At 38.7% G+C, this 25,825-nt stretch overlaps 1 protein-coding gene across 2 annotated transcripts; it reads right to left on the reverse strand.

Moving 5' to 3' along the window:
* Window positions 1-18,125: 18,125 nt before the first annotated feature.
* LOC131316385 (coatomer subunit zeta-1-like) lies at window positions 18,126-24,958 on the reverse strand. 2 transcript variants are annotated; one of them, XM_058345730.1, is made up of 7 exons: window positions 24,940-24,958; window positions 24,362-24,478; window positions 21,806-21,965; window positions 20,921-21,068; window positions 20,735-20,812; window positions 18,597-18,681; window positions 18,126-18,442 (listed from the first exon to the last, which is right to left on the reverse strand). In XM_058345730.1, the coding sequence occupies exons 2-7, from the start codon at window positions 24,362-24,364 to the stop codon at window positions 18,383-18,385; spliced, it is 534 nt and encodes a 177-aa protein (XP_058201713.1). In that variant the 5' UTR covers window positions 24,365-24,478; window positions 24,940-24,958; the 3' UTR covers window positions 18,126-18,382. The 2 variants fall into 2 exon arrangements, with proteins under 2 accessions (XP_058201713.1, XP_058201714.1); XM_058345731.1 differs by lacking the exon at window positions 24,940-24,958 and having other exon boundaries at window positions 24,362-24,496.
* Between the last annotated feature and the right edge of the window lie 867 nt (window positions 24,959-25,825).

A 25,825-nucleotide genomic window follows, 5' to 3' on the forward strand; every position in this document is an offset into this window, starting at 1 on the left:
TTACTTTTTTGTCCCAATACTCTTAAAGTTAAAAATATTTTACCTGTTGCGTTCCCTTGCGTATACCAGATCACAAATATTAAAATTTAATGGACACGCAGCGTGGCATGTCCCATATGTGTCTCATAGGTTTCCATGATGTGGTGCGTGTCCTCCAGAGTTGCTCAAGAGACGAGGAGCGAAAAGTTGATCAGGATCCCTGAGGTTTCTCTCTTACAGGCAAGTAGGTAAGTGAGTCTTAAAGGTTTTGTTTTGTTTTATTTTTTTGGCTTTTAAGCTTCCAAAGCATTTTCTATATTGTCATCGGGACAAAGAATAGAACATAAATTGTTAGTGTGGTATTGTTTTTTAGGAGTCTTGCTGACTTCAACCTTCTGTGTAGTTTATGTTCTTTTGGAATTGAATTGCTGTAACTGGGTAGTTCTACCCTCTATCTAGGGATAGAACTAAAAAATGTCCATTTTCATTTTTTAATGACTCATTACTCATTTATCGGATTTCAAAAATTTGGAACAAAAAATTGCATTTTCTCAACGATCATAAAATAGGATGGATTTTGAATCATTATAAATTGACACATTTTTCACAGTTCATATCCCGATTATCAACTTCTATAGATTGGGTTGAAAGAGTGAGAGATATAGAGCAATATCTATATATGTTCCTTATCTTCCTAAACTTTGTTCTTTTTTTGTTCTTTTTCTTTTTTTTGGGTATCCTTCTTTCTGATGCAAAGGATTTTTGTTCTTGGACATACAAGGTGCCTAAGCTATTGTAGGATTGTGGGTGTAATTACTTACATATGTTGCTTGTTTGATCTTTATTTGGCTTTTATTGTGTGCTTACTATTAACAGCTAATCTATGATATAAACTATTGTTTGCAAGTACACTCTCTTGCAATTAGAAATTCTACTGTGCACTCTTTAATGCTCTCATGTATAAGGCATAATCTGTGCGCAACAGCATGCATCCAACTCATTTGTTCCCCTGAAATCGAAGTGTCTAACAAACAACTAATTTTTCATATTTCTATTTATGTTCTAATTGGTAATTTTATGTACTATTATTTGTTTTATTTGGTCTTTTGTTCTTTTGCATTTGAAAATTTTGAACTCTTCTAATTTGAGCTTTTGATTTTGTCTTCCCCACACACACATCATGTTTACCTGCTTGTTAATAATGTTGTGATTCATTGGATATCAGTTTATGTTTTTGTTCATCTATTGATTTTTATTTCTATCGATTTTTTGGTTTTTGTGTAGGATTCATAGACATGAATTGGGAGTGGCTGGAAGGGGAAAAAATCCGCTTAGTGTTGAAATACGCCCTCTGAGATAATGCACGTGCCATCTAGCCAGAATCCTAGTTCCCTTCACCGAAACTCTAGTTCTGCAAAACAACACAGGTGAGCGCACCTTTGCCTCTCGTCCCGATGCCAAAGTTAGTCCTCGTACTAACAGAAAACCTTATTCACGTAAGTAAAATCACGAATAACCACCTACCTTTTCTCATAGATATTACCTCTTATTTATAGATGTAGACTTACTTGTTCCCCAAGTCTCCTTCTATGCCTAGGATTCTAACCTCATTAGGAATCCTAGCCCATATGGGATTTCCTCTCGTATGGTAACTCGATCTCATTCCCTTTGTTTGCGGGACACTTGCCTATCACGTAAGATTTCCTTTTCCCATATGGAATTCGTTCCATATTGCAATTCAATCTCTGCTCACTATGGTAGCATGATCTCTTCCCTTATTCGCAATACTTGCTCTTATCATGCAGGTTGCTTCTTCTAGAATATTCTAGAATAACCTAACTGTCTTAACACGTAGGTCGGCTATGCTAGGGTTCACACCCTTGTGGTTACAGCCTCTGCTCAGCTGTCTTGTCCACGTGTCTTGTACGTGATCGGGAATATTCTCTTCGCCGCACCCTCATGTGGTGCCTTGCATATTCACGTGTACCGCACGTGGGGGTGTAATTCCCCTTGTACGGGAAAAATCCCTTTACATTTGCTCCCCAGCTTTATCTGTCATTGTTGTTCGGCAATGATGGAATAAAGCTACCCGTTATTCTGCTTGGCCTTTGTGATACTCAGCACGGTGCTTGGCCTCCCATTTTGCAACTGGGTAAACAGGTGTTCGGGTGTTGTGACCAAACTTTAACCTTACCTTTTGCCCTTCGTGGCAGTCGATACTTTTAACTTTTTTGGTCTGCTTGGGGACTCTTGGGGTGCTGTTACATTATTGGCCCTTCGTGGCCTTAACTGTTTTGCGGCCCCTTCGTGGCCCTTATCCCATGCCCATCGTGGCCTTTTCCCTTTGGCCTTTTGCTTAGCTTTCTAAGTTTCTTCACACTTAGTCTTAACATTTCATGTTGTTATGGCCCAAATTCGTTCGTATTTAGGCTCTACATGTTTGAGCATTCTTTATTACTCGAGACCTGAGCTTCTACGTGCTCAGCCCATGTTTGATTTATACTCATGCCACGTTCCAACCAATCCTGGCTTTGCACGTAGCCAAGGCTTAACTTAATTCATGCTTAGCCATACCGTTAGCATTATTCACTGCTAAGTCCTAAGTTGTTTCACACTTAGTCAGATTCTTGCATTACTCATTGCCAAGGCCTAAATAACATTTGTATTCAGCCTAATTCGGAGCAATGTTCACTGTTAGGGCCCCAAGCTTCTTTGTGCTTGGTCAAACCAATGGCAGTCATCATTACCATGGACTAGATTTTTTCGTGTCAAGCCCTCTGTAGGCTCTGTTCGTAGCCTTGGCCTATGCTGCTGAATTCATGGCATTCCACGCTGCCATATTCTAAGTATATTCGTATTTAGCTTCTTTAAACGAGTCGTGTCACACTCGTTCCCACACCCATTTTGTGCTCGGTCAATCTAACACATTTTGTAGTTGTGTTTAAACTCGGTGAACTGCCTTAGTTTACCCGTACTTAGGTATAGCCCGAGCTTCTTCATGCTTGGTGACCTGCCTAAGTTTACTTGTGCTTAGGTGTTGCCCGAGCTTCTTCATGCTTGGCGAACAACCTAAGTTTACCTGTGCTTAGGTATTGCCCGAGCTTCTTCATGCTTGGTGAACTGCCTAAGTTTACTTGTGCTTAGGTATTGCCCGAGCTTCTTCATGCTCGGACTGCTCGGCAAACTGCCTAAGTTTACCCGTACTTAGCTCTCTTTAATATTATGCATTTTTATGGCCTAAATGTATTCAATACTTAGCCAAACCTCAGCATCATTTGTTCCTATCGAACTTAGCCATATTATGAGTTTGACCCTACTCAATCGTATTTTGGCATCGTTCATTGCCGTGGCCTAAGTTTATCATACCTAGTCAGTTTCGTTGCTTTAAGGCCTAAGCTTACTTGCACCTAACCTAGCTAACTGCATCCATCGTTGCCAAGGCCTAAGCTTATTCGCGCTTAGCTTGTCTTATGGCATTCATTGTTGCCAAGGCCCAAGTGAGTTCGTACTTAGCCTAGTTTAGGCATTGTCCATTGCCAAGTCCTAGGTTTACTCGTACCTATCTCGATATATGGCATTCATAGATGCTGGCCCAAGTTTCTACGCACTTGGCTGAGCTTATGGCATTTATTGTTGCCATGGCCCAAGTCTTTTTACACACTTGGCCAAGCTTATGGCATTCATCGTTGCCAAGGCCCAAGTTTCTACGCACTTGGCCGAGCTTATGGCATTTATCGTTGCCATGGCCCAAGTCTCAACACACTTGGCCAAGCTTATGGTATTCATCATTGCCAAGGCCCAAGTCTCTACGCACTTGGCAGAGCTTATGGCATTCATTGTTGCCAAGGCCCAAGTCTCTATGCACTTGGCCAAGCTTATGGTATTCACTGTTGCCATAGCCTAGGTTTATTCACACCTAGCCAGGTTGTGGCATTCATCGCTGCTATGGCCTAGGTTTATTCACACCCAACCAGGTTATGGCATTCATCACTGCAATGGCTAAAGTCAGTTTGTACTTAGCTCAATTTATGTGTTACCTCGCTCTCATTTAGTATGTTCATACTCAGCCTAACATCCTAACATTTTTCACTGTTTAATCGTGTTCAGCATAGATTACTACCCATAACATCTAAGTGTTCTCATACTTAACTTTGAAGTTCTCATTTGTTATACACACATTTTTACTCATTCTCTGCTCCCCTGTATAGAGTCAAAGAATGCTTTGGGTCCATATTCTAGCCTTTTTATGCTTAGACCAAATAGAAATAACCAATAATCATTGGGAATAATTTCTTCCAACAAAACAGAATGTTATTCATAATTCTACCAAAGCGACTCGTAGATAAGAAAAACATCATGTATATTCGAAACAAAACAATTAAGCAGTAATATTACTTAGCTGTTAAACAAGGAACCTCCTTACGCAAGAGAAGGGAGTCCACTGGGTGCCCCGTGAGAGATTGACGTAGCTCCCCACGCACGAGCAAGCTTGTCTTGAAGGTTGCTAATGCATATTCCTTGCTGCAGTTCTAACCTCATTAAAGCCTCCTAGTACCTCTTCGTGTGCTCTCAAACGGTTTCAACCCCTTTGGTCGTCTTGGCCGACAATACCCCAAAGATTTTGGCCAAAAACCGAGCAATGTACTCTTCGAAGAGCTCCCTCCAACTCTTGATCGAGTTGGGGGCTTATCTGTGAAACCAAACAAGGTCACCTTCACCAAACTCGAATTTGTGCTCGGTTCGTAGCGCACGAACGTATAGTACTTCAACCTACTCGGGGGTTTCGCCTTTTGTAATTCTTTTGACAGAGGGTGGGCAAACAATTAGTGCAGCCATTCTTAGCCGCTCCTCGTGCGGTGTACTAAATATCCTCTTCCCGTACAAATTTATATCTTTCGTATCTGTCTTTGCGATCGGCCAGTAGATTCGGCCAGCTCTACCCGATCGCCTGGCAGATTTAGATTGCGATACTTGATCACTGAGCAAATTCAAACTGCTCTTTAAGATTGCATAGCATATTCAAATTTCCTAGCAGATTCGGACTACTCTTCGCCATCGCCTAGCAGATTCAGGCTGCCTTTCGCAATCGCCTAGCAGATTCGCGCTGCTCTTTGCCATTGCCTAGCAGATTCGGAATGCCCTGCGCGATTGCTTGGCAGATTCAAACTACTTTGCGCGATTGCTTGGCAGATTCGAATTACTCTGCGTGATTGCCTAGTAGATTCGGACTGCTTTACCGAATCGACTAGCAGATTTAGACTGCTTTGCGCAATTGCCTAGTAGATTCAAACTACTCTTTGAGATCGCCTAGCAGATTCAAACTACTCTGCGTGATTGTCGAGCATATTCGAATTGCTCTGCACAATTGCCTAGCTGATTCAAACTGCTCTTTGAGATCGCCTAGCAGATTCGAACTGCTGTGTGTAATTGCCTAGCAGATTCAAATTGCTCTTCGAGATCGCCTATCAAATTGAACTATTTTTCGAGATCGCCTAGCAGATTTGAACTGCCCTGCACAATTGCCTAGCAGATTCAAACTACTTTACGCAATTGCCTAGCAGATTTAAACTGCTTTGCGCGATCGCCTACGGTGAGACCAAATCCCTACCTTCTATCTCGGGATCTTGATCTGCTCCCCGATCCTTAGGGCATATAACATTAATAGACTTACATAGCCCTACTCTCCGCTTTCTTCGGAGCACTAGATTGAGAGGGTGTCATCTCTTTATCCCTATTGGATCATCCTTCATTCGTGGAGACCTCGTCTTCTGGATGACAGTGTTGATCTCAGAGAACTACTTCGTTTCCCACAGACGACGCCAATTGTAAGGGGAAAAAATTTGCTTAGTGTTGGAATATGGCCTCTGAGATCAACGCACATGCCATCTAGCCGGAACCGTAGTTCCCTTCACTGGAACCCTAGTTCCACGAAAAAACACAGGTGAGCGGCACTTTTGCCTCTCTTCGGCAAAGGCCCTCCGATGCCAAAGTTAGTCCTTGTACTAATAGAAAACCTTATTCATGTAAGTAAAATCACGAATGGTTACCTTTTCTCATAGATATTACCTCTTATTTATAGATGTAGACTTACTTGTTCCCTAAGTCTCCTTCTATGCCTAGGATTCCAACCTCATTAGGAATCCTAGCTCATATGGGATTCTCTCCCGTATGGTGATTCGATCTCAATCCCTTTGTTCGTGGGACACTTGCCTATCACGTAGGATTTCCTTTTCCTATTTGGAATTCGTTCCATATTGCAACTCAATCTTTGCTCACTATGGCAACATGATCTCTTCCTTTATTCACGGGACTTGCTCCTATCATGTAGGATGCTTCTTCTAGAATATTCCAGAATAACGTAACTGTTGTCTTAACTCGTAGGCCGCCTATGCTAGGGTTCACCCCCTCGCGGTTACAAGCTTTGCTCAGCTGTCATGCCGAGCAACGTTGCTATGTTCGGTCTCATACACCCTCACGTGGTGCTGCTGTCTTGTCCATGTGTCTTGTACGTGATCGGGATTACTCTCTACGCCGCACCCTCACATGGTGCCTTGCATATTCACGTGTACCGCCCGTGGGGGGGGGGGGGGGGGGGGGGTGAATTCCCCTTGTACGGGAAAAATCGCTTTACAGTGGCTAATATTGTATAGTTTGGGGAGGATTGTTGAATGAAAAATGATTGTGTGTGGCTAGATCCTTAGCTTAATCATATACTATTGGGATTTGTCCCACATCGGTTAAATATCTCCTCCAAAACTAGTATATGAGCTTGGGCAGCCTCTCCACTCTTAGCCAATTGGTTTGGAGTTGGATACTTTAACATGGTATCAAAGCTAGAGTTTCGGAGGCTTTTTCCCTTTGTTTGTGCCATAGTTGCACTTTATTTCATTGTGATTCGTGTGTTCCGAATCCTTTGTTGACCTCTCCACGTGCGAGTCAGGGGTCGCATGTGCGGGGGAGTATTGGGATTTGTCCCACATCGGTTAAATATCTCCTCCAAAACTAGTATATGAGCTTGGGTAGCCTCTCCACTCTTAGCCAATTGGTTTGGAGTTGGATACTTTAACATATACTCACCTCAAATTTTTTTTTTAACAAGCAAAACAAGATACAACTCACATAATTATCTCATAACACAACACATGACTATAATTTAAGCACATTTAAAGGCCGGGGGTATTACACCCTCCCCCACTTATAAGAGTTCGGTCCTCCAAACTTGACTTACCTTAGATTACAAGGGAAAATAACATTCATATAATTTATTTAACGTTCAACGGTAGGAACTCTCCCTTTCTGGATAATGATGTTAACAAGTCGCTCACAGGAACTTATGTCCTCCAGAAGTCCAATGAAAAGACTCTCAGGATAGTCATGTAATAGTTCTCAAAAGTAATATCTTAGAGCAGATATACGCAAAACATTATGCGTGTTTGGTTTCTGGTTGTTATCATTCCTAGTCAACGGCATTGGCTATTGGTCATCCGTCCACAAAAGAATTTGATTTCAATTTATTCCTGGTTTTGAATTCATTCCATTCCTATCGCATTCCCAGTTCTTCTTTCATTTTGTTACCGGTTCAGTAGGGATAGTTATCGAGTCGCATACGGAGTCAAGATTCCAAATCATTGAAATAAGTGTTTTAGTACACCTATTTATATATCAATAATTTACAAGCGTAATTGAGAAAGAAAGACCTACCAATTCAAAAGTACTCCCAACCCAAGCGAATCTCCTTTATTGGAACACGATTGTGTTTTACGTTTTGTGGTAATTTTATAGTTTTCATTGTAGAGTTTTTTTTTTTGACCTATCGTCCTTTTTTTTTAATGGCAAAAAAATTTCATTAATCTTGAACATGATACAAGACTAATAGGATTAAGAAAACGGCATCATACTCACAGAGCAATCTTCTGCCTAGTCCGAGACCTCAACCAACGATTGGCAAGAAACCAATCATGGACACCACAGAAAGGCCTAAGCCCATCACCCCTAATGGTCTAAAAAACCCAAATTTTACATTAAGCTCATAAACACCTATGGGTCTCACACCCGGATCTACAACATGAAGCACAAATACGGGCCAAGCCTAGCCTGAACATCCACGACCACCACCACTGCCATACCCATCACTCCACAGCCACCTGTAATGGGACGAGCCGCTGCCCCACCGTCACCGGAGACCCGGGAAACAAGCCCCTGTTGCTGTCCTGCAGAGCGGTTTGTCCGCCCCTCCACGTTAGGCCACACCAAACTGCCCTCAGCATCGCCACCGTAAGTCACCAATCGCTGCTCCTTGCAACCAAAAACCACCCAATCTGCCACCGGAAAGACTCAGATCCAATGCACCCCCATCCGCTCCTAATCGTCGAAACCCTGATCACCTGAAGAACAGAAACCTGCAAAAAAAAAAAAAACCCGAATCTCCTCCACAACCACTTGCCGCCACCAACAACCCGAACGCCACCGCTACAACCATTGCCGGAGGCTATAATAGCAGGGACAAGGTCCAGAGTTCCGACTTTTTAACGTATCATCTATTGGATGAGATTTGTTCTTTTGAATTTTCACACTTCTTAGTCATCAAAGTTTAAGAAATCTCAACACTGACAGGTTTTCAGTAATTGTGTCTATTAGACACCAAATCCATTTGGATGGTTGCTGTAATTCTATTTTTCCTTCTGTTTGTAATCTAACAAAATTCCTAAAGAGTGGCTGACACATGGCAGTGACACTAGACAAAAACAACCTGAATTGATTATAATCCAGGTTACAAAAGTCATCAAGATGACATAAGATATTTGTTTACCGTTTGAATTTTGGAAACGCTCTTTTCTTTAGTTTTTTTTTTTGTTTCCCTTGCCCATTCTTATGGCAGCATTTTGTAAGTTAATTTCTTCTTCTTCTTCTTCTTCTTCTTCTTTGTTGTTTAATTAATATTTATTTTCTACGTGGCCGTGAACTCAAAAAAAGAATGGGAAGTGTTGGGGAGGAATGCCGACAGTAACCATTCTGGTTCACTTTGAGTTGTATGCCATGGTTTAACCAAAATCCTTGATTGTCATTGGTTAAAGGTAATGGCTGATTTTATGAACCACAGATTCATTGGTATGCTGTTTTGATTATATACAGTGTTGATTAGCCTTCAACAGTTTAATATACTTTTACCTGATTTTTTATTTGCAAGGATTTGAAGTTAAAAGCAACTCATAAGTGCCTTATTAGTAAAGGCTTGGTTAGTATGCTTAAGGGATTGGTTGGGATCCACCAACCTATGGTTCGGGTATGCAATTATTATTCCCTTACTTTTTCATGAACTTATGGTCTATGGCCTGATTGAAATTTTCTTACTGTGTTATTTTTTTCATTGAGTTTTATGTGGATATATTTTTGGGATAGCTTCAACATCCAAGAACAATAATTCAAGAAAAAAAAATTCATGAAAGTTTTTTTTTATTTCCGTTGAACGGATGTTAATGATGCTTTGCATTTTTTGGTTTACTTCTTATTATTCTTGCTCTACTGCTTGTCTCTTACGAATTGCATTGATGTTTTCTTTGGTGATTTTCAAGTTTATTTGTATTCTTTTATATTTGCAAATGGGTGATATTCAACTTTGGTTTGTTTTTTTGGGAATTATTTTTTTTGGGTGGTAATGATTTGCTTGCCTTTGCCAATGCATTAGCCTTTTTTTCAGCAGCTTCATATGCAGGTCAGTTGACCCCACGGAGGTGATAATTACTATTGTATACTATCAGAACTAATACTGTGTAACTACTTGGTTTGCTAGTAATTGATACTATTAAAAAGATGCATGACCCCAACATGAAGTAGTATTACTGAATCATTTTTTCTCGTTTCAAATTCAATGAATTTCTCATTCTATATGTTAGTAGGCAATTTACAAAAGTACGCAAACTTTATTTTTTCATAACAGAATTGCATTAAACTTGTGAATCAAAACCAATCAACTTTTTCCGAAAAGGGTTCTTTTATATTTTTAATTTGTAGTTTGCTTTTTTCCTTGCTAGTAATTTGTAGTTTGTTTAAAATAGATGGTTTACTATTAAGGGATGTAAAAGTTAATTTTTTTTTTCTTATCAATTGGAATATTGAATTTGTGAATGACCCCATGGACACTCTTTCTTGGAGTCACCTATGGGCATTATGGAAGCAATAGCACAAAACTTAAATCGATGTGGGTTGAATCTCTTCTTTTAGACTACTTGCTCTTGATTTAATTATTATTATTTATTTATTCTTCTTTTAAAAGGTCTCGCCCAATTATTTTCTCTCTTCTCTCTGGTTACTCATATATTCCTATTACTTGCTTTTTTCTTACTGTAACATCATTACTTAATTCTAGTTTAAATAACTAATTTTTTTTGTTTTTGGTGGAGGTATCGGGAACATCTTGTGTGATGCCAGCATATTTAAACCTAATCTTTGCAAAGATATGGTGTGGTTAGTGCTTTTATGGATGCAGGTTGCACAACCTTCTTGCTATGATGACATCTCCAACGAAAATGTTCTCTCTCTTCTATGTGCTCTTCTTTCTACTCTCTTCACTCCCGATCCACCTCTTCCACGCCCTACACATGCCATGACTACCATGATCACCTTTCACACAACCCTTCATCAGGTATATGGTCAGTTCCAGAGAAGGGATGGGTGGTCTGATAAAAGGTACTATGTTGTATAGTGGTCAAAAAAATTGAATGATCTTTTAATCGTTCTTAAACTACTTCTGCATGTTGTTTTTTTTTCATAAATTGCAAATTCTACCTCATTGTGGACTTGTGTCTAATGCTAAATTTGTCTTAGCCTCAGTTTTCCATTGTGTATCGAGTTTTGGTGATAAGATGGCTAAAGGGTAGGGTTATAGATTGTTGTCTTTTGTTGAAGATTTTGGGGTGGTTATTTCAAGGAATGCGTGGGTTCTCCTCTTTGTTCCCCTCTTTTGTTATCCAAGTTGTAGTATTTTTAGAAGTGTTTTGTTGTTATTGTCAATGTTTCTTTAGCTTGGTGGATTTTATTTGCTTCTCATTTAGGGTACGGGTGTAACAATTCCGATTTTTCATTCAATAAAAATCTTATTGTTATTCGAAATTTCTTAATTTCTCTTGATTGCTCGATGGTTTTCTTATTAATTTCTAGCGGTTTGTCTTCAAGCAATTGAACGCCTTATCACCTTATTTCTCGACTAGAAACCCTGATTGCCATGCCTAATCAATTCTCAACCAACTAGTTGGTATAACCAAACTAGTTAACCATTTAGTTACCTTTCAACCATTAACCATTGGACAGTAATTGTTAGGGTAATCTTTACCCATTGGACAATAGCTTCTCCATTATTATATCTTGATAAGTACATGTATATATATGTGTATTTGCCTCATGCAAAGGACATGTAGTCTTTTCTAAGAGCTTAGTTTATTATATAAGTACATTGTCCTTTATTATCCCTTGGTTATTAACCATTAAGGGATTTATTACCCATTGGTCAATAGGTTAGTCTTGCCAACTAAGTACTAGGCCTATTAAACTAATCTTTTATTAAGATTCCCTAGAGTACAAAGTACACTATTTTATAAATTAAGTACTAGTACCTTTTGTATTAGTATAATAGGAGAATCTTGACTTTCAAACCCCTTAGATCTTAGTACCATGTACTTATATATATAATATACTTAGTCTTCCTTTTATATGCATATATATATATGTATATATTAGTAGGGGTGTACTAACAAGAGAGAGAGAGAGAGAGAGAGAGAGAGAGAGAGAGAGAGAGGAGAGAGGCCGAGAGAGAGAGGGAGGAAGAGGGAGAGAGAGAGAGGGAAGGGGGAAGGAAGAAGAAGGAGGATGAGACTTGTACCTTGTTATTCTTTCATCTTTTCAACTTTTGGGATGAATATCTTCCAAATCCATCACCTTTTGTCCTTGAATTGTTATTTAAACACCAAATCTTGTACGACTCTACCTCCATATCTTCCATAGTCCCCTCCAAAGTACTAAAACTAGCCATGCAAACCTAAAACTAGGTGGTTAGTGTGCAAGCAAGTCTTAACTTCACCCATCAACCATGACAAGTGAAAGAAAAGTGAGATATATATATAGAGAGAGAGAATCGGCTAGAGAGAGAGAGAGGAGTCTTGGCCTATAAATAGAAGCCATTCCAAGCTTCAAACTCACACCTTCAAGCTTTGCTCTTCCTTCTCTCTAGAAATTCTAAGTGTTCTTAGTTCTAAAGTTCTTGTTTTCTTGTGTTTCTTGAGAGTTCTTGAGAGAAACCACCAAACCACTTCCAAAACCACCTCTAGATCTCTAAAGTAGCTAAGCTTAGTTAGTAAGTTGTTTCTAGGAAGGAGAAAAGTTCATCTCTCTTCCTTTCGAAGCAATCCGGAGCCATCACGTCACCGAATCACAAAACCGTCAACCAATTCACCGTAGCCGACCACCGCCAAGAAGTAAGGTAGGAATCCTAGTCCACCAACTCTATGTATTGTATTAGATCGTATGTTGGTGAATAGAACGTCATCATTCTTTCTAAAGTAGATAAGGTTATCTTAAAATGTTGGAAATGCATGATTTATGTTCGCTCATGGTGATTTAAGCATGCTAAGTAGTTTGGAGTTGGATGATCTTGTTAGAATAGTTTTGAATTTTTGATGAATGCTTGTTTATGTGGAAAGTTCTACCGCGGAAGTCTATGCATGAAAACGAGACACCTAAACCAAGAAAGTTAGAGACATGACGCTTAGGGTGAGGTTAACGAGGAAGAAAATGTGTTTTCCGAGGAAGGAAATATTTTGAAACTACATAATGACCGGTTTTGGTGGCATTATGTGAGTTGTGTGTGTGTGTGTGCCAATGGGAACCCGGCGCGGCGGAACCATTGTGAGGATACTCGGGAAACCGGCGCGGCGGAACCGAGGTTGGGTGTGTGGCTTGGTTATCCGTGGAGAGGAGCCAATGCAATCGTGTGCCAATGGGAACCCAGTGCGGCGAAACCATTGTGAGGATACTCGGGAACCCGGAACGGCGGAACCGAGGTTGGGTGAGTTAGAAAGGTGTTTTGGAAAAAGAAAAGTGGAAATAATGACACGGTCTACGATGAGTCAGAAAAGTCAACACTAATGTTAGCTTGAATAAGAAATGTGGATTTGATTAACTGTTTGTCAATATGATTGATTTATGTAGAATCATTAATATTATGATCTCTTGTTCTTAAGTTAAGAGTTAGTGAGTAGGATTATACTATTGAGCCTTTGTAGCTCATGGTGTTATCTTTGGTGACTCTGACATATTATAAGGGTGGCGACGCCGGTATAATATGTCAGATCTGATAGATGAAAAGGGCGAACTCTTCACTTTGGAGGCGTTCGGAGCCGAAGAACTCGCTAGGATGGAAGAACAAGCGGAGCAGTAGTTAGGAACCCTAGCTTCCTATTTTGTGTTTATTATACTCTTACGAGAGTTATGTTGTAATAATGAGCAGTGACTCTCTTTAAGTTTTGTAATAAATTATCCCTTTAACGTACCTAAAATTAGGGGCGTTTCAACGGGCTTATTGTGTAATGGTCATTGTTTTTCACTTACACTGCTATTTATCGTTCAGTAAATTATATGTTCGTTGATACTGACAATTTCTCTTTGTTCTTATGTTCTGAGAGAGAGTCTAGTTAATTCTCACTGCTGATTGTTCTTTGTTCTTTGTTCTTTATGCTGACAAAGAAAGAAACAAGAACATCTTTCTGTTAATGTAACATAGTTCTTGCCAATTGGTGCTTCAGCTTCGTGTTATTTTTTTGGGTGCTCGTTATAGATTTTATTTCTTCTATCACGTGTTCATGCCTTTTTGCCCTAGCTTTATTGTTATATTATAGGTATAACTCATTTCTTGATGTCAACGAATGTGTAATTTTAAAAAGCTCATTTTGTATGATGAATACCAGGAAAACCAAAAAGGTACATTTGCATCATATTAAAGACCTATCTAAGAAAACAAATGTGTACAGGAAAAAAAATATTTTTATGATGCCAAATACTTTGAATATTTTTATGTTGACACTTTACTTCGAAAGTATTAGTAAGTTTACAACTAAGGATTGCATATTTGGGGTTTTAGGAATATGTTCTGCTTTGATAGCAATAAATGTGAAAGTATGGCCCACTTTTGCCTTGGTTGGTGTTGGATTAGCAGTTTCATCTTACAAAAGCCAGCATAACAGTATTATTTATTTTCTTCCCCCCCAATGTATTCTTTCCGAAGTTGTTTACCTAACCCAAAAAAGAAAGGATTTTATGGGATCGTTGTACTCAAGGTTTGGAATTGTAAGTTATGGAGTGGAACGATCCTCTTGCATTTATCTCATTTTCACTTTCTTCCTACTTGATGACTTGCAATGCCTTCCACTAGATAATATTTTTGTGTTCTTGGGTTTTTTCCTATATCTGTTTCCTATTGTTGGAATATGTTTGCCTGATTAAATATTTTTATACAGCTTTTATAAAGAATTGGCCTATGCTGCCTCTAATTTATATACCCTACTTTGTTATTTTTATGTTCTTCGGTTCACATGTAACTAATATTGGACCTAATTATACAAAGTTTAGCATATCAAACTAAAACTTGGTTTGACTTATTTTCCAGTTCATTGCCCTTATAAGAGCTATTTCAAAATCGTATTCCTAATTAGCCACGGGTCCATCTTTGTCGCTTTAATTGTTTCAAGGTTCTTTTTCTTCTTTATAAGTCTAGGGTTTAGTGGTTGAGGAATTCTACTTCAGTCACTCAATAGAGGTTCAGGGAAGGCCATAAGCGAATAGCGGAGGTTGGGTGAGCAATCTTGCAGAATTCGACAGTAACAGGCAGGACTCTTCTTTTTCTCTTCTTCTTTTTCATTTATCCCTCTTTTTTCATTGGTAGTTGGTGGTTCTTTGGCATTTTATTCAGTGGAAAGTGGCTATTGTTCTAGAGACAACGGTCGTAAGCTTGTTTTCATTATTTTTCGGCTTTTTGTTGATGTTCGTAAATAGTCACATTCCTATTGTGAGAGTTTTTGTAAGCGCAATATAAAGGATTGCGACCAATTTTTAGAAGTGGCTTTTGCTTTGAGAACAAAAGATATTCAAGCAGGGTCTATTATTCCAACAATTGGGCTGTGTTATGATATTGCCAAAACTAATGTAGGTGGACAAAAACGAATGGAGCTTTGAACAACACAACAATGTAACTGCTTCTCGTGCCTCTTCACTGGAACCTTAATTCGTCGTCGGAACCTTAATCTGCAAAACAGACAAGGGGTGAGCGCACATTGGCCTCTCGTGGCAAAGGTTCTCTGATGCCAAAGTTAGTATCACGTACTAGCAGAAAATCCTAAATATCAATAGGAAGTATTGTCTGAATACAATGTATTGTGTACCTTTTACCCCCAGGTTTACCTCGTATCTATAGATTCATAGATGCTTGCTACCCAAGTATCCGTGTTGCCCTAGGTTTCTTACCTCGTATAGGAAACCCAGAATATCTTGGATTCTCGTTCCCTTATCAATTCATTACCTTGATCCTTTTATGACTCTTTTCCATAACTAGCCGAACATCCCATTCCCGTTGGGTATCTTACCTTGATCCTATATTCTCAAGATCTTATTCCTTTAGGAATTCCACTGTTCTGGAACCTTCCAGAGTGTTTGATGCATCTGAGGCTGCCTTCCCTATAGTTCTCCTCCTGTTCGGCCCTCTCATTGCCGAACAGACTACTTGGACCAGTGACTTCATATGTCATTGGTTCTTTATCAATCTCATGGACCTGTAACTTCTCATGCCCACTGGTCCTTGGCCCTGTGCAGACTTCCTGGACCAATGACTTCACATGTCACTGGTCCATATCGCCGACCACCGTCTTGCACGGCGATGTATCCCGTCTTACTCGGACCATGGTCCCACGTATGATGTGTACACACCCTATCTGGGCCTGTCGAAAATATCTCCCTACAACTAACATTGACAACTTTTTCATCTTCTACCTCCCATATTAATTTATAGGGAGACTTGGCCAAAAATCTCTCATATTTACATTTTTTGAGCTTAAGAACAAGACCTTTTGCAATCAAATATAAGGACAAGTGTGTTGTATGATTGCGAAAATACCATTTTTGTAAAACTAGTGAAAGTTCACTAATAACTGAAAGTTAGTGAAAGTGTCTAAAACCCTAGGGTACCCTATGAAAGTGCCTAAAAAATTAAAACCTTATAATAGGTAGTGCATCCTAAAATTCTATGAAAGTGCCTAAACCCTAGGGTACCCTGTCCTACCTTAGAGTACCCTAACCATAGGGTACCTAGAGAGTATTGGTGTAGTAGTGAAAGAGGTGTGGGTAGGTAAAATGTAAAATATGTAATGTTCATTAGCAATTTTTCCCATTGTTGCAAGGTGTCAATTTTTGCTTATCTCAATTGTCCTTTGTGCAAAAGGATAAGTTGGTGGCAAAATGGGAATCTAGGAGGGATCCATCGTACCTTTTAGAAATTTTATCTCCAAAATGAGAGTAGGATCTTCATATTTGGAGAACCAAAGGCCATTTGAAGACCTAAATCTTTAAAAAGTACGATGGGTATCTCCTAGATTCTTTCATAAAGTGCAAAAAGTAGGAATAAATTACAAAATCTCCCTCCAACATGTCACATCCGTTCTCCATTTTGGAGTTTTGGATGTAGGTTGAAGATGCTCTAATGAGTTTCTGTGTTCTCTTCCCTTTTTGAAAAGCATTTTTCAAAAAATTTCCCCTAGATTTCCGCTACTTCCAACATTTCTCTATCTATCTCTCTCCACTTATTACCTCTACTATTTTTCAAAAAACTTTTCAAATACCAAACCAAACACAGAGTTGTTTACAAATTTAAGCCAAACAGGAATTAAGAGCCATGAGATTGGGCAAATTGTTAGGCATGAAACGGTGTAGGATTAAGTGGTTGCTGCTTGCTGCTGTGCTCAGGGGGCAGCAGCCCCCGAGTCCACACAAAATTGAGTTCTAACCATTTTACACATTTTGTTATGTAGTTCGTTACATGCATTTTTACATACGCTTTTAGGTGGTGATTTTTTAGCCCTTGAAGTGGCACCCAAATCCTCTAGTTGCTTTTTTTTTTTTTTTCCTTTTCCGAACCATGAGAATGTTGAGATAGATGTGTTGTAAGACTAGACGAGACAATATTAGAAATGAAATGGTTCGTGAGATGGTAGGTGTAGCACCTATAGAGGAGGAATTGAGGGAAAATATGCTAAGGAGGTTTGAGCATGTCTGCCGTAGACTAAGAGATGCAATAGTTAAGAGAGCGAATATGATATCTTTGGGTAGCAATGCTACGGAGAGAGATAGACCTAAATTGACATTAGATGTTGTGCGCAATTAAAATTAGATGTTGTGCACAAAGATATGAGTATAATGGATTTGTATAAACAAGTGTTCCTTGACAGAGCTTAATAGAGAGAAAAAATTTATGTAGCCGACTCCAAGTAATTGGGACGTTTGGTTTGGTTTGGTTTGAACTATGAAAAACATCATATTCTTTATTTACCCAAAAACAAAAACCATCATATTCTTTAGATACAACAGAGATACAAAGAGAATGACAAGGATTAGGCAAAAGTGAGTTAAAAAGCTAAGTAGGGATAGAAATATGACAAGCATGTATATTTGGTTAGCCTCTTTTCTATTCCAAACTGATTAAAAAAAATGACAAGGATTAGGCAAAAGTGAGTTAAAAAGCTAAGGAGTCACAGAAGAAAAAGTTTAGCTCAGAAAATCATCCAGGCACAAACGGCTGGCACAACAATATCCATCAGCAAAGAAAATCCTCCACAACTTAAGTTTTCCAGAGAAACGTCCAAAAGTAAATGTTGAAACCCATTCCCAATTGTTTACCCATATGATTTTGTTGATGCACGTATATTGCGATTCAATCTCCCGTCCCTAAATGTTGGTTCTCTAGGTTTATGTACTGATTTGTGGATGCACAAGTGCATATTTGTCTATATGAGCAAAAATAAAATGTAAGAGATACAAATTCAGGAATCAACAGAATGGAAACTTGACAATGGCTCCTAATCAGCTGACTCAAACTAATTAATAACACTAAATTCTGGGCGCAATACCCGTCAGCCATTTCTCCATTAAATTTATCTCATTCAATGTCCAATTCTATGATTCCTCCTTAACAAAAACATCCAAACATGGCAAAACCCAACACCCTGTGAGTATAATTGAAGCTTTTAAAGCGTGCAATGGCAGCATCATCCGCATAAAATAAGGGAGTCCACCACAAAAACTAAAAAAAAATACAAAACCAGAACATTTGAGAGTCCTGGAGTGGTCCTCTTTCTTCTGTTAGTTCAGGGCATCACTTAAGCAAGGATCTCGTAAGATGTTCACGCGCAGTGGCCAATGCCTGACTTATAGTCTGCAAAAGTAAATTTCAGAAGAAAAAGCACTTAAAGATTATCACTAGTGAAACACAATGATGTTTTATGTGGTGGCAGCCATTGCTTCCGAATTCTGTGGTTAACATTTTTTCTATGTTTTCATTTGGAAGAGGTTAAAAGCAGCAGAGGTACCTGCTCAGACAGAGGTGCACCAGAATCCAGACTATGGGTAGCAACCTTCCCAGCAATTAGATTTGCATCAGTTTCGAGGACAATTCTGCCCACCAATTGTAAGGTGTCAAAGACAAAGTAGGTATTTTTCATATCAAACAAAAGAATATTAGATTAGTCGTCAAAAGGGGATGCCATGCATCTACAAATTACAACAGAAGGCCTAAGACAGAAAAGGACTTATCACCAAGTCTATATAAAAGATATAAAAATCTTGGAATTGGTCGAGGGATGGGTTAGACTCCCTTGAATCCTAACCATACAAACTACTCAAAAAGAAACTTTTAAGCCCATGTGTAGGGCACGTTGGGTGGGTGCTTGTCATTTGGGATAGTAGAAGAAAAATGGGGTAAGAAGGAGATTCAAGGGAGGGTAGTAGAAGTTTAGGTGGCAATTTACTGTGTTTTTGCTGCAGATCAAGATCATTAATTGAAATGTGATGGGTTTGACTAATGGGGACAAGTATTCGGCAGTTAAGGCTTGTGTCAAAGAGTGGGGAGCGGATGTTGGTGTGAAAGGTAGAAGCTTAGCTGAAAAAAAAAGCAGAAAAGAACATGAGAGTTCAGTAATACAAGCACAATAATTTCCTGAAAGCTGCGGACAAACACATTCTGATATAGCATGCAAATGACCTACAAATGGTCTTTGCTACTCCCTCCGTCCCTTATTTAGAGTCTAGTATTCCATTTTGGGTTGTCCTTTAACAAGTGTTCATTTTGTAAAGTTAGTGGGTAAAAGTTGGTGCATTGTCTATTTTATCCCTAAAAGTAGATTCTATTTTGAAAAGTTAGTGAGTAAAAGTATAATGATGATGGGTAAGTAGGGAAAGTGGAGGAAAAAGTTAATGTGAAAGGTATAATGATGATGTCTTTTTAATAAGTTGGAGTTACGAAGCAAGACAATTAAAAAGGGACGGAGGGAGTATTAGTTTGAGTCACACAAGTTATGGTTAGTGGACTTCCATCCAAGAAAAGGTTTTACGTGTAAAAGATCAAGTTTTGCATTAAACAAGAAGTCAAAAGTTTGGAATTTTGATACTGTTCAAAAAGATGGCCGTTGGCCACAAACATTTCAGAGCAGCGTTGGATAGACTCTTTTAGGTTCTCCATAATCTCTGTGTCCAACTTGGATGACATAGGCAAGGCGTGGGATACATGTCTTTGAAGTCCTTCGCATGGTTGCAGGTTCCGGATGCCAGTTGCAAAAAGAGTGACATTAGTTGGAACATTAAAAATCTCAAGGAGTGGTGAGTGGTCAACGTGAAGTCCCAATGAACCTTAACGCCCAAGGAAAATCATACGGCATAGAGTGTTGGGCTGCTAAGAAACATGTGAGTAAGTTGAGTGTAGGCTGTAGCGAAATGAGAATGCTGAGATGGATGTGTGGTAAGACTTTGTGAGATAGAATTAGATATGAAAACATAGACTAAGGTTTAGTCATGTCTAACGTAGACCCGTTGATACAGTAGTTACTAGTTAGGAGGATTGATATGGTTCCGGCAGATGATAGCACCAAGGGGAGAGAGAGACCGAAATTGACCTTAGAAATGCGCAAGGATCTAGGCTGACTGGCTACTACGGAACACAATGCCCTCGACAAAGCCGACCCCAATTGATTGAGACTTAAGGCTCAATTTGGTTTGGTTGGTGCAGGGCACAGTGTGATTGTGCCTGAGCCATAGCTTCATACCAGAAGAGAGAACCCTGTGGCGTAAGCTCAGTTTTAAAGGGTTTTTTCAGCCCTAACTGGACGGAGACCACAAAAGACATACCCTAAATCATTATTAGGGTTGGTCAAGCATTGGAGAGGCACAAGAGCACAACAGGGTAAGAAGAGATGATTCTAAGAGTTCAACCCATGAAGATTTTATTGAAGACTTTGGATTTATGTTACCAGGGAACTCCAATACCCCAACAAACTACGTTTTGGTGTGCACATTCCGAAACATGGTACAACTTTGTTCTGAAACGTAAATTCCCACACCAAACTACAAACAATATCCAAAAGCCAAATCCACCTTTGATGATCCCCAAAATTTCTCCAAGTAGTAAACCGTATATAGGTATAACTGTAGAGAGAGTGAAATTTATCATACATACCCGCCATCAATAATTTCATCAATGCATAAAAGAATCAGATCTAAGTTCTCGAGTGCCTCCTTCTTTTCAACATTGCCCCTACAAATAGACATGTGAAAGTTAACAGAGTTTTAGGGCTTTCAAAAATATTGACAACTGACTGCAATGCATATACAGAAAGGAACGGCAAGTCCTATCACAAGGTACCTTAGGAGTAGACCAACTGCATCAAAAAAACCCTGAAGAACATTGGCCAAGATGACTTCATTTTCATCTTCACCCCCAGTAACAAAGAAGTGAAGGTCTTGCATGAACTTGTAAACAACAATGTTGCTCTCCAGCATTGTTATCTCCGCTGCAGATTAAATAGCAACACCATTAATGCAGGATTAAGTCCATGTTAAACATTTTAACCACCCTATCGCCTAAACCTTCAAAACAAAAGATACTTTAAACTCCCACGCATTATGAAAGATAAACACAGTTTAATAATCACAAAAAATAAAACTTGCAAACCACTAAACACGCGTTTCTAGTGCTTTTACGACTTCCTAAATCTATCCCTAGAAGAGCATACCATTTTAAACAGACTATTTTCAAAAGATAGTATGCTAGAAAATGGTATGGTAACTGGAAAGGACAGCCCTTCGACCAGTCCTTCCTCAGGTCAGTCATGGCGGGCAGGGGAAGAACTACTTGATTTAGTTAGTTCACGAGTTAGCAAGATCAATAAATAGGGAAAGAGCGAACTTCCTTCTTAGGCCTATCGTGAAAGGTCTTCTGCTCGATGCTCGTACAGAAAAGGAGCCTAGCCCCCTTTCGCTCGCTACCGGGTTTAAGAAGTCCTAAAGAAAGACCCCTTGCCCCATCCAGCTCTCCCGAACGGATGTGGATTATGTATTCAACTCTTCTCAAATCATCTTGAGTGGTGGTTGGGGAGAGGGTTACAGCTCGACCCGTACATTAGGGGCGCTCTGATCTCGTATTTGAGATCGGTGATGGTTCCTCGTGACGAGAGAACCGTCTAATAAGAAAACAAATCCACGTTGATAATACCACAAGAATCTAATAAACACCAAATCCAAATTTCACCTTCTGTTCGGGCATTAGTCTTTTGCGTCTTGGTAAATACAGCTTTCTCAAAAGTTTCCCTTGCACTGTTTGTCGGCCAGTCATCTGAATAGTACTTGACAGCTACACGTTTCCCTTCCGAATCCAAGAGAAGAATGTTTTTCACTTTAGGACATGACTCCTATAACAAAGAGAATAAAAAAGATATCAGGTTAGAAAGTGAGCAGTTAATATACAAAGGATCATACATGGTAGATATCATGTTTTCCAGGGATTGTTGTCACAACCCGTAACAACAATCCTAAACATGTTTAAAGATCATACATGGATCCTATATCGTATGTCAAAATCAGTACCATTCTTCCAAAAATAGAATTATAATCCTTAGCTTAAGGACAAAACATCAATACTGAGCAGTGAGCACAATATGCTCCAGATCCCCTGCCCATAGTGGACTACCACATATTTTGAGCCTGGAAATTGTTGAAACTAAAGTTTGGTTAGTTGCCACAACTCATCAAATTTATGCAGCTAAGGTCATGTTATCTTTGAGTTCTTCTTGTCTTTGTCTCAATATTGCTACCATTTTACCCTACGGGCAAAATTCAAACACACACAAGTACATGCCAGCATGACCCCTATACATGCATCTAGATAAGTGAGTGCTCATACAATGTCCTTGAATATGTGTATATTTTTCCTCATATTGGAGTGGATGTTCATCACCACCACCTGGTTCCTCACCATGATTTCTTTCATCAATTGCCAGGTTTAATTGTGGTCAATTAATAATTTAGGACAGATTTGAAAGAAGATTAAGATGATCAAAACAGAAAGAAAAGGGGTTGTTTTGGGGTTGTGAACAGCAGGGTTCTAAAACTCGCTACTTGGTAGTCGCTCGGCTAGGCACCTTGGAGCGAGTACTGGCGTTAGTCGGCGAGTAATGCTCACCGAGTAGGGATTAGTCCCCTCGGCCAGGCACCTTAGAGCGAGTACTCGGCGAGGAATACCTTGTTTTAGAACACCGGTGAACAGTGGACGTTTAGAGTAGATAGATAAAAGAATTCTAGGCATCACACCTAGACAACCTGAGGCAGGGCCTCTTTAGCAATTAGCATCACACCAAAGAAAATGATTGCATCACACAATCTTAAAAAGCTTAAATCTGCTAGAATTTGTAAATATTATAACTTTTGAAGTACATCAATTCATAGGCTCCTAATGGGTTCAATACCAAAGACCGTTCATATTCCCTATACAGCTGGGTAGGATGAATGTGTTATCTAATAGTTACATATATTGAATCTATGGTCAAACTTCCCTAAATGAAAAGTCACAAGGCTGATGAAAAGTCACAGCCGTTAATGTTCGAGCCACTGTCTAGTTAATATCCCAAGTAGGCCCTACATCATCCAACATATGCCAAATTAAGGCTTGGGCCTAAGAATAATCCAATCCACACTGTTTATAAACTTTTATTGGGTGCTGCCATTTTCCATCAATTAAACCACAAGATATCATTCGTGTCATTATAGCAAGGCGGTTATTGTAACAAACAACAAAAAAAACTGCCACGGTGCCATTAAAAAGATCTAGCTCCTACACATTATATCACTGTGTCGAGGTCCAGTTGACATCTCGCTTCGTACTAAAAAAATCAGCACAACTAGACAGAATGCTCCAAAGAAGGCAACACACACATCATAAAAACCACAACCAACTGTTGGGTATCGTTTTGTTTTCAGTTTTCTTGTCACGTTACTAAAAGAAAAAAATGAAAAGTTTATTTTAGAACGGTTTCTGGAAAACTTGTTCTCAGGAAATTCTTTATGCACACCTTATCTTTTTAAAGAACCAAAAAGATAATTTTGAATTCTGAAAACAATACACACCAAACGAGGGGCATGACTATTTCCAAAAACAATTTCCAAATTTTTTATTTTGGCAAAACTATGTTAAAATTAAATACTTTTGGGAATATTTTCTTTTTTACACTGATAGGAGTAGTCATGGATTGACACCTAAACTTTATTCTCTGAAACAATATTCACTCAAACACAAACAATGGGTGTTTCTATTTCATATAAATTTTCCGAATTTCTTTTGCAAAACTATTTCGAAAATAAAATTCTTCTCCAAAACTATTTTTCTGAAATTCTGACTCCGGTAGGAGTCTTAAAGGAACTGAAGTTCCTGAACCCATGCTTAACTTTTCCTTCCCCACTCTCTAATTTCGTTACACAAGGCTTTCTTTAAATCAGAGGGAAAAAATAATTTACAACTTATTAACAACAATTAGATCCAGGTCCAATTGTGACAAGACAAATACAGATCCACGTTACTTGTTTGCCTAACATACCCAATATAATTTGGTCAGTAAATGAAACTGTCACTACCTTGAAATCCCATAACAATTTACCAGTTTCGGCACTACAAGCAGATCAACAAGGTTAGGATATTACTAAACAATTTATCGCTGAACCAATATCAGAGACCGTAAGCTGAGAGAGCTGGTCGGAGAGAGAGAGACAGAGAGAGAGAGAGAGAGAGAGAGAGAGAGAGAGAGAGAGAACTGACCATTTTGTTCGGTGTTTGTGGGAGATTCACCGGACAGTCTTTCTGCTACGTTTAGATCGGGAGAGAGAGAGAAACGGCAAGAAAGAGTAGAGAAAATTTTGGACGTAAAACGCGAAACTTTAGGCTGCTCTAAGAGCATCCGCCATGGAAATAATCAAAATTGATAACCAAAATGTGCCACGTCAGCATTTGATTATTTATTTAATTCATAATCAAACCTAACAAACTTGATCTCCACATTAGTTATTTTTGTATCCCTATAAAAAAAAACCCCCACAATACGCAATGCATCTATGTCCAATTGCAAACGAGTTCCAATCACGCACCCGATCACATCAAATTATTCGTCTCGATAAGACGATTCTAATGTGAGGTGTTTTTTTAATTTTTTAGTTTTGCATTTGGTTATTGAGTTTGGTTATTGAGTTTTGGTTATTGGTAAAAGTTGTTAAGTTTGGTTATTCAAAGGTCAAAATTTAATGAGTTGCTAAGAGGTTGCTAAGTTTGGTTATTACAATGTGAGCACTTTTTTGAGCAAACATTGCTAACTTTAGCAACCTTTTAGTTTTGATTATTACATTGTGGATGCTCTAAGACTTCCGTAACAAATTGCTACTGCTACAAAAATACACTCACAATAATTCAAACACAACTTATCATATATACGTGGGACCCACACATGTGAGAGATTGTGTTTGATGTTGTGCTTGAATTGTTATATGTGTAGCATTGTTGGTAATGTTATGTACATATGAGTTTTGTGGGCCCCTTAATTGGAGAGTACTGCAACAAAAATATACTTACACAATAATTCAAATACAACTTTTTACACAATTTCTCACATATATGTGGAACCCACACATGTGAGAGGTTGTGTTTGGTATTATATTTGAATTGTTGTATGTGTAGCATTGTTGGTACTGCTATATACATATGAGTTTTGTGGGGTCTATTTTGAGTCCCACAAAGATGATTCGAACTGCCTATTATTTTTAAATTATTTTTTTATGAAGTTCTGTAAAAAATCAGTTCAATCCGATATCGGTTAGAATTTTTTCCGAAAGAATGATTCGAATCATCTTTATGAGACCCAAGATGGACCCTGCAAAACTCATAAATATATGATTTGTACAAGTTCATACGTCCCCATAACTTTATTGTTAATTGAAATAGACGGCCACCTCGTCCATTTACCCAAAAAAAAAATTTGCCCGCCCCACCAAAAAAAATTGTGCAATTTTTGAATAAGAAAATAAAATACTTTCAAGAATCGTGCAATTTTCAAATTAAAAAATAAAATACTTCGAAGCATCATTTTTAAGTTTTTTTTATACCAAATTAAAGTACTTCATGAGCTCTTTAATGTGGTTTGAAGAAATTTTAAAAATTATGTGTAGAAGTATTTTATATTTTGGTTTCAAAATTGCACGTCTTTTCATAAGGAGAATAAATTAAATGAGCTAC

Source organism: Rhododendron vialii, chromosome 2a (assembly GCF_030253575.1).
Source record: "Rhododendron vialii isolate Sample 1 chromosome 2a, ASM3025357v1".
Classification (NCBI taxonomy): domain Eukaryota; kingdom Viridiplantae; phylum Streptophyta; class Magnoliopsida; order Ericales; family Ericaceae; genus Rhododendron; species Rhododendron vialii.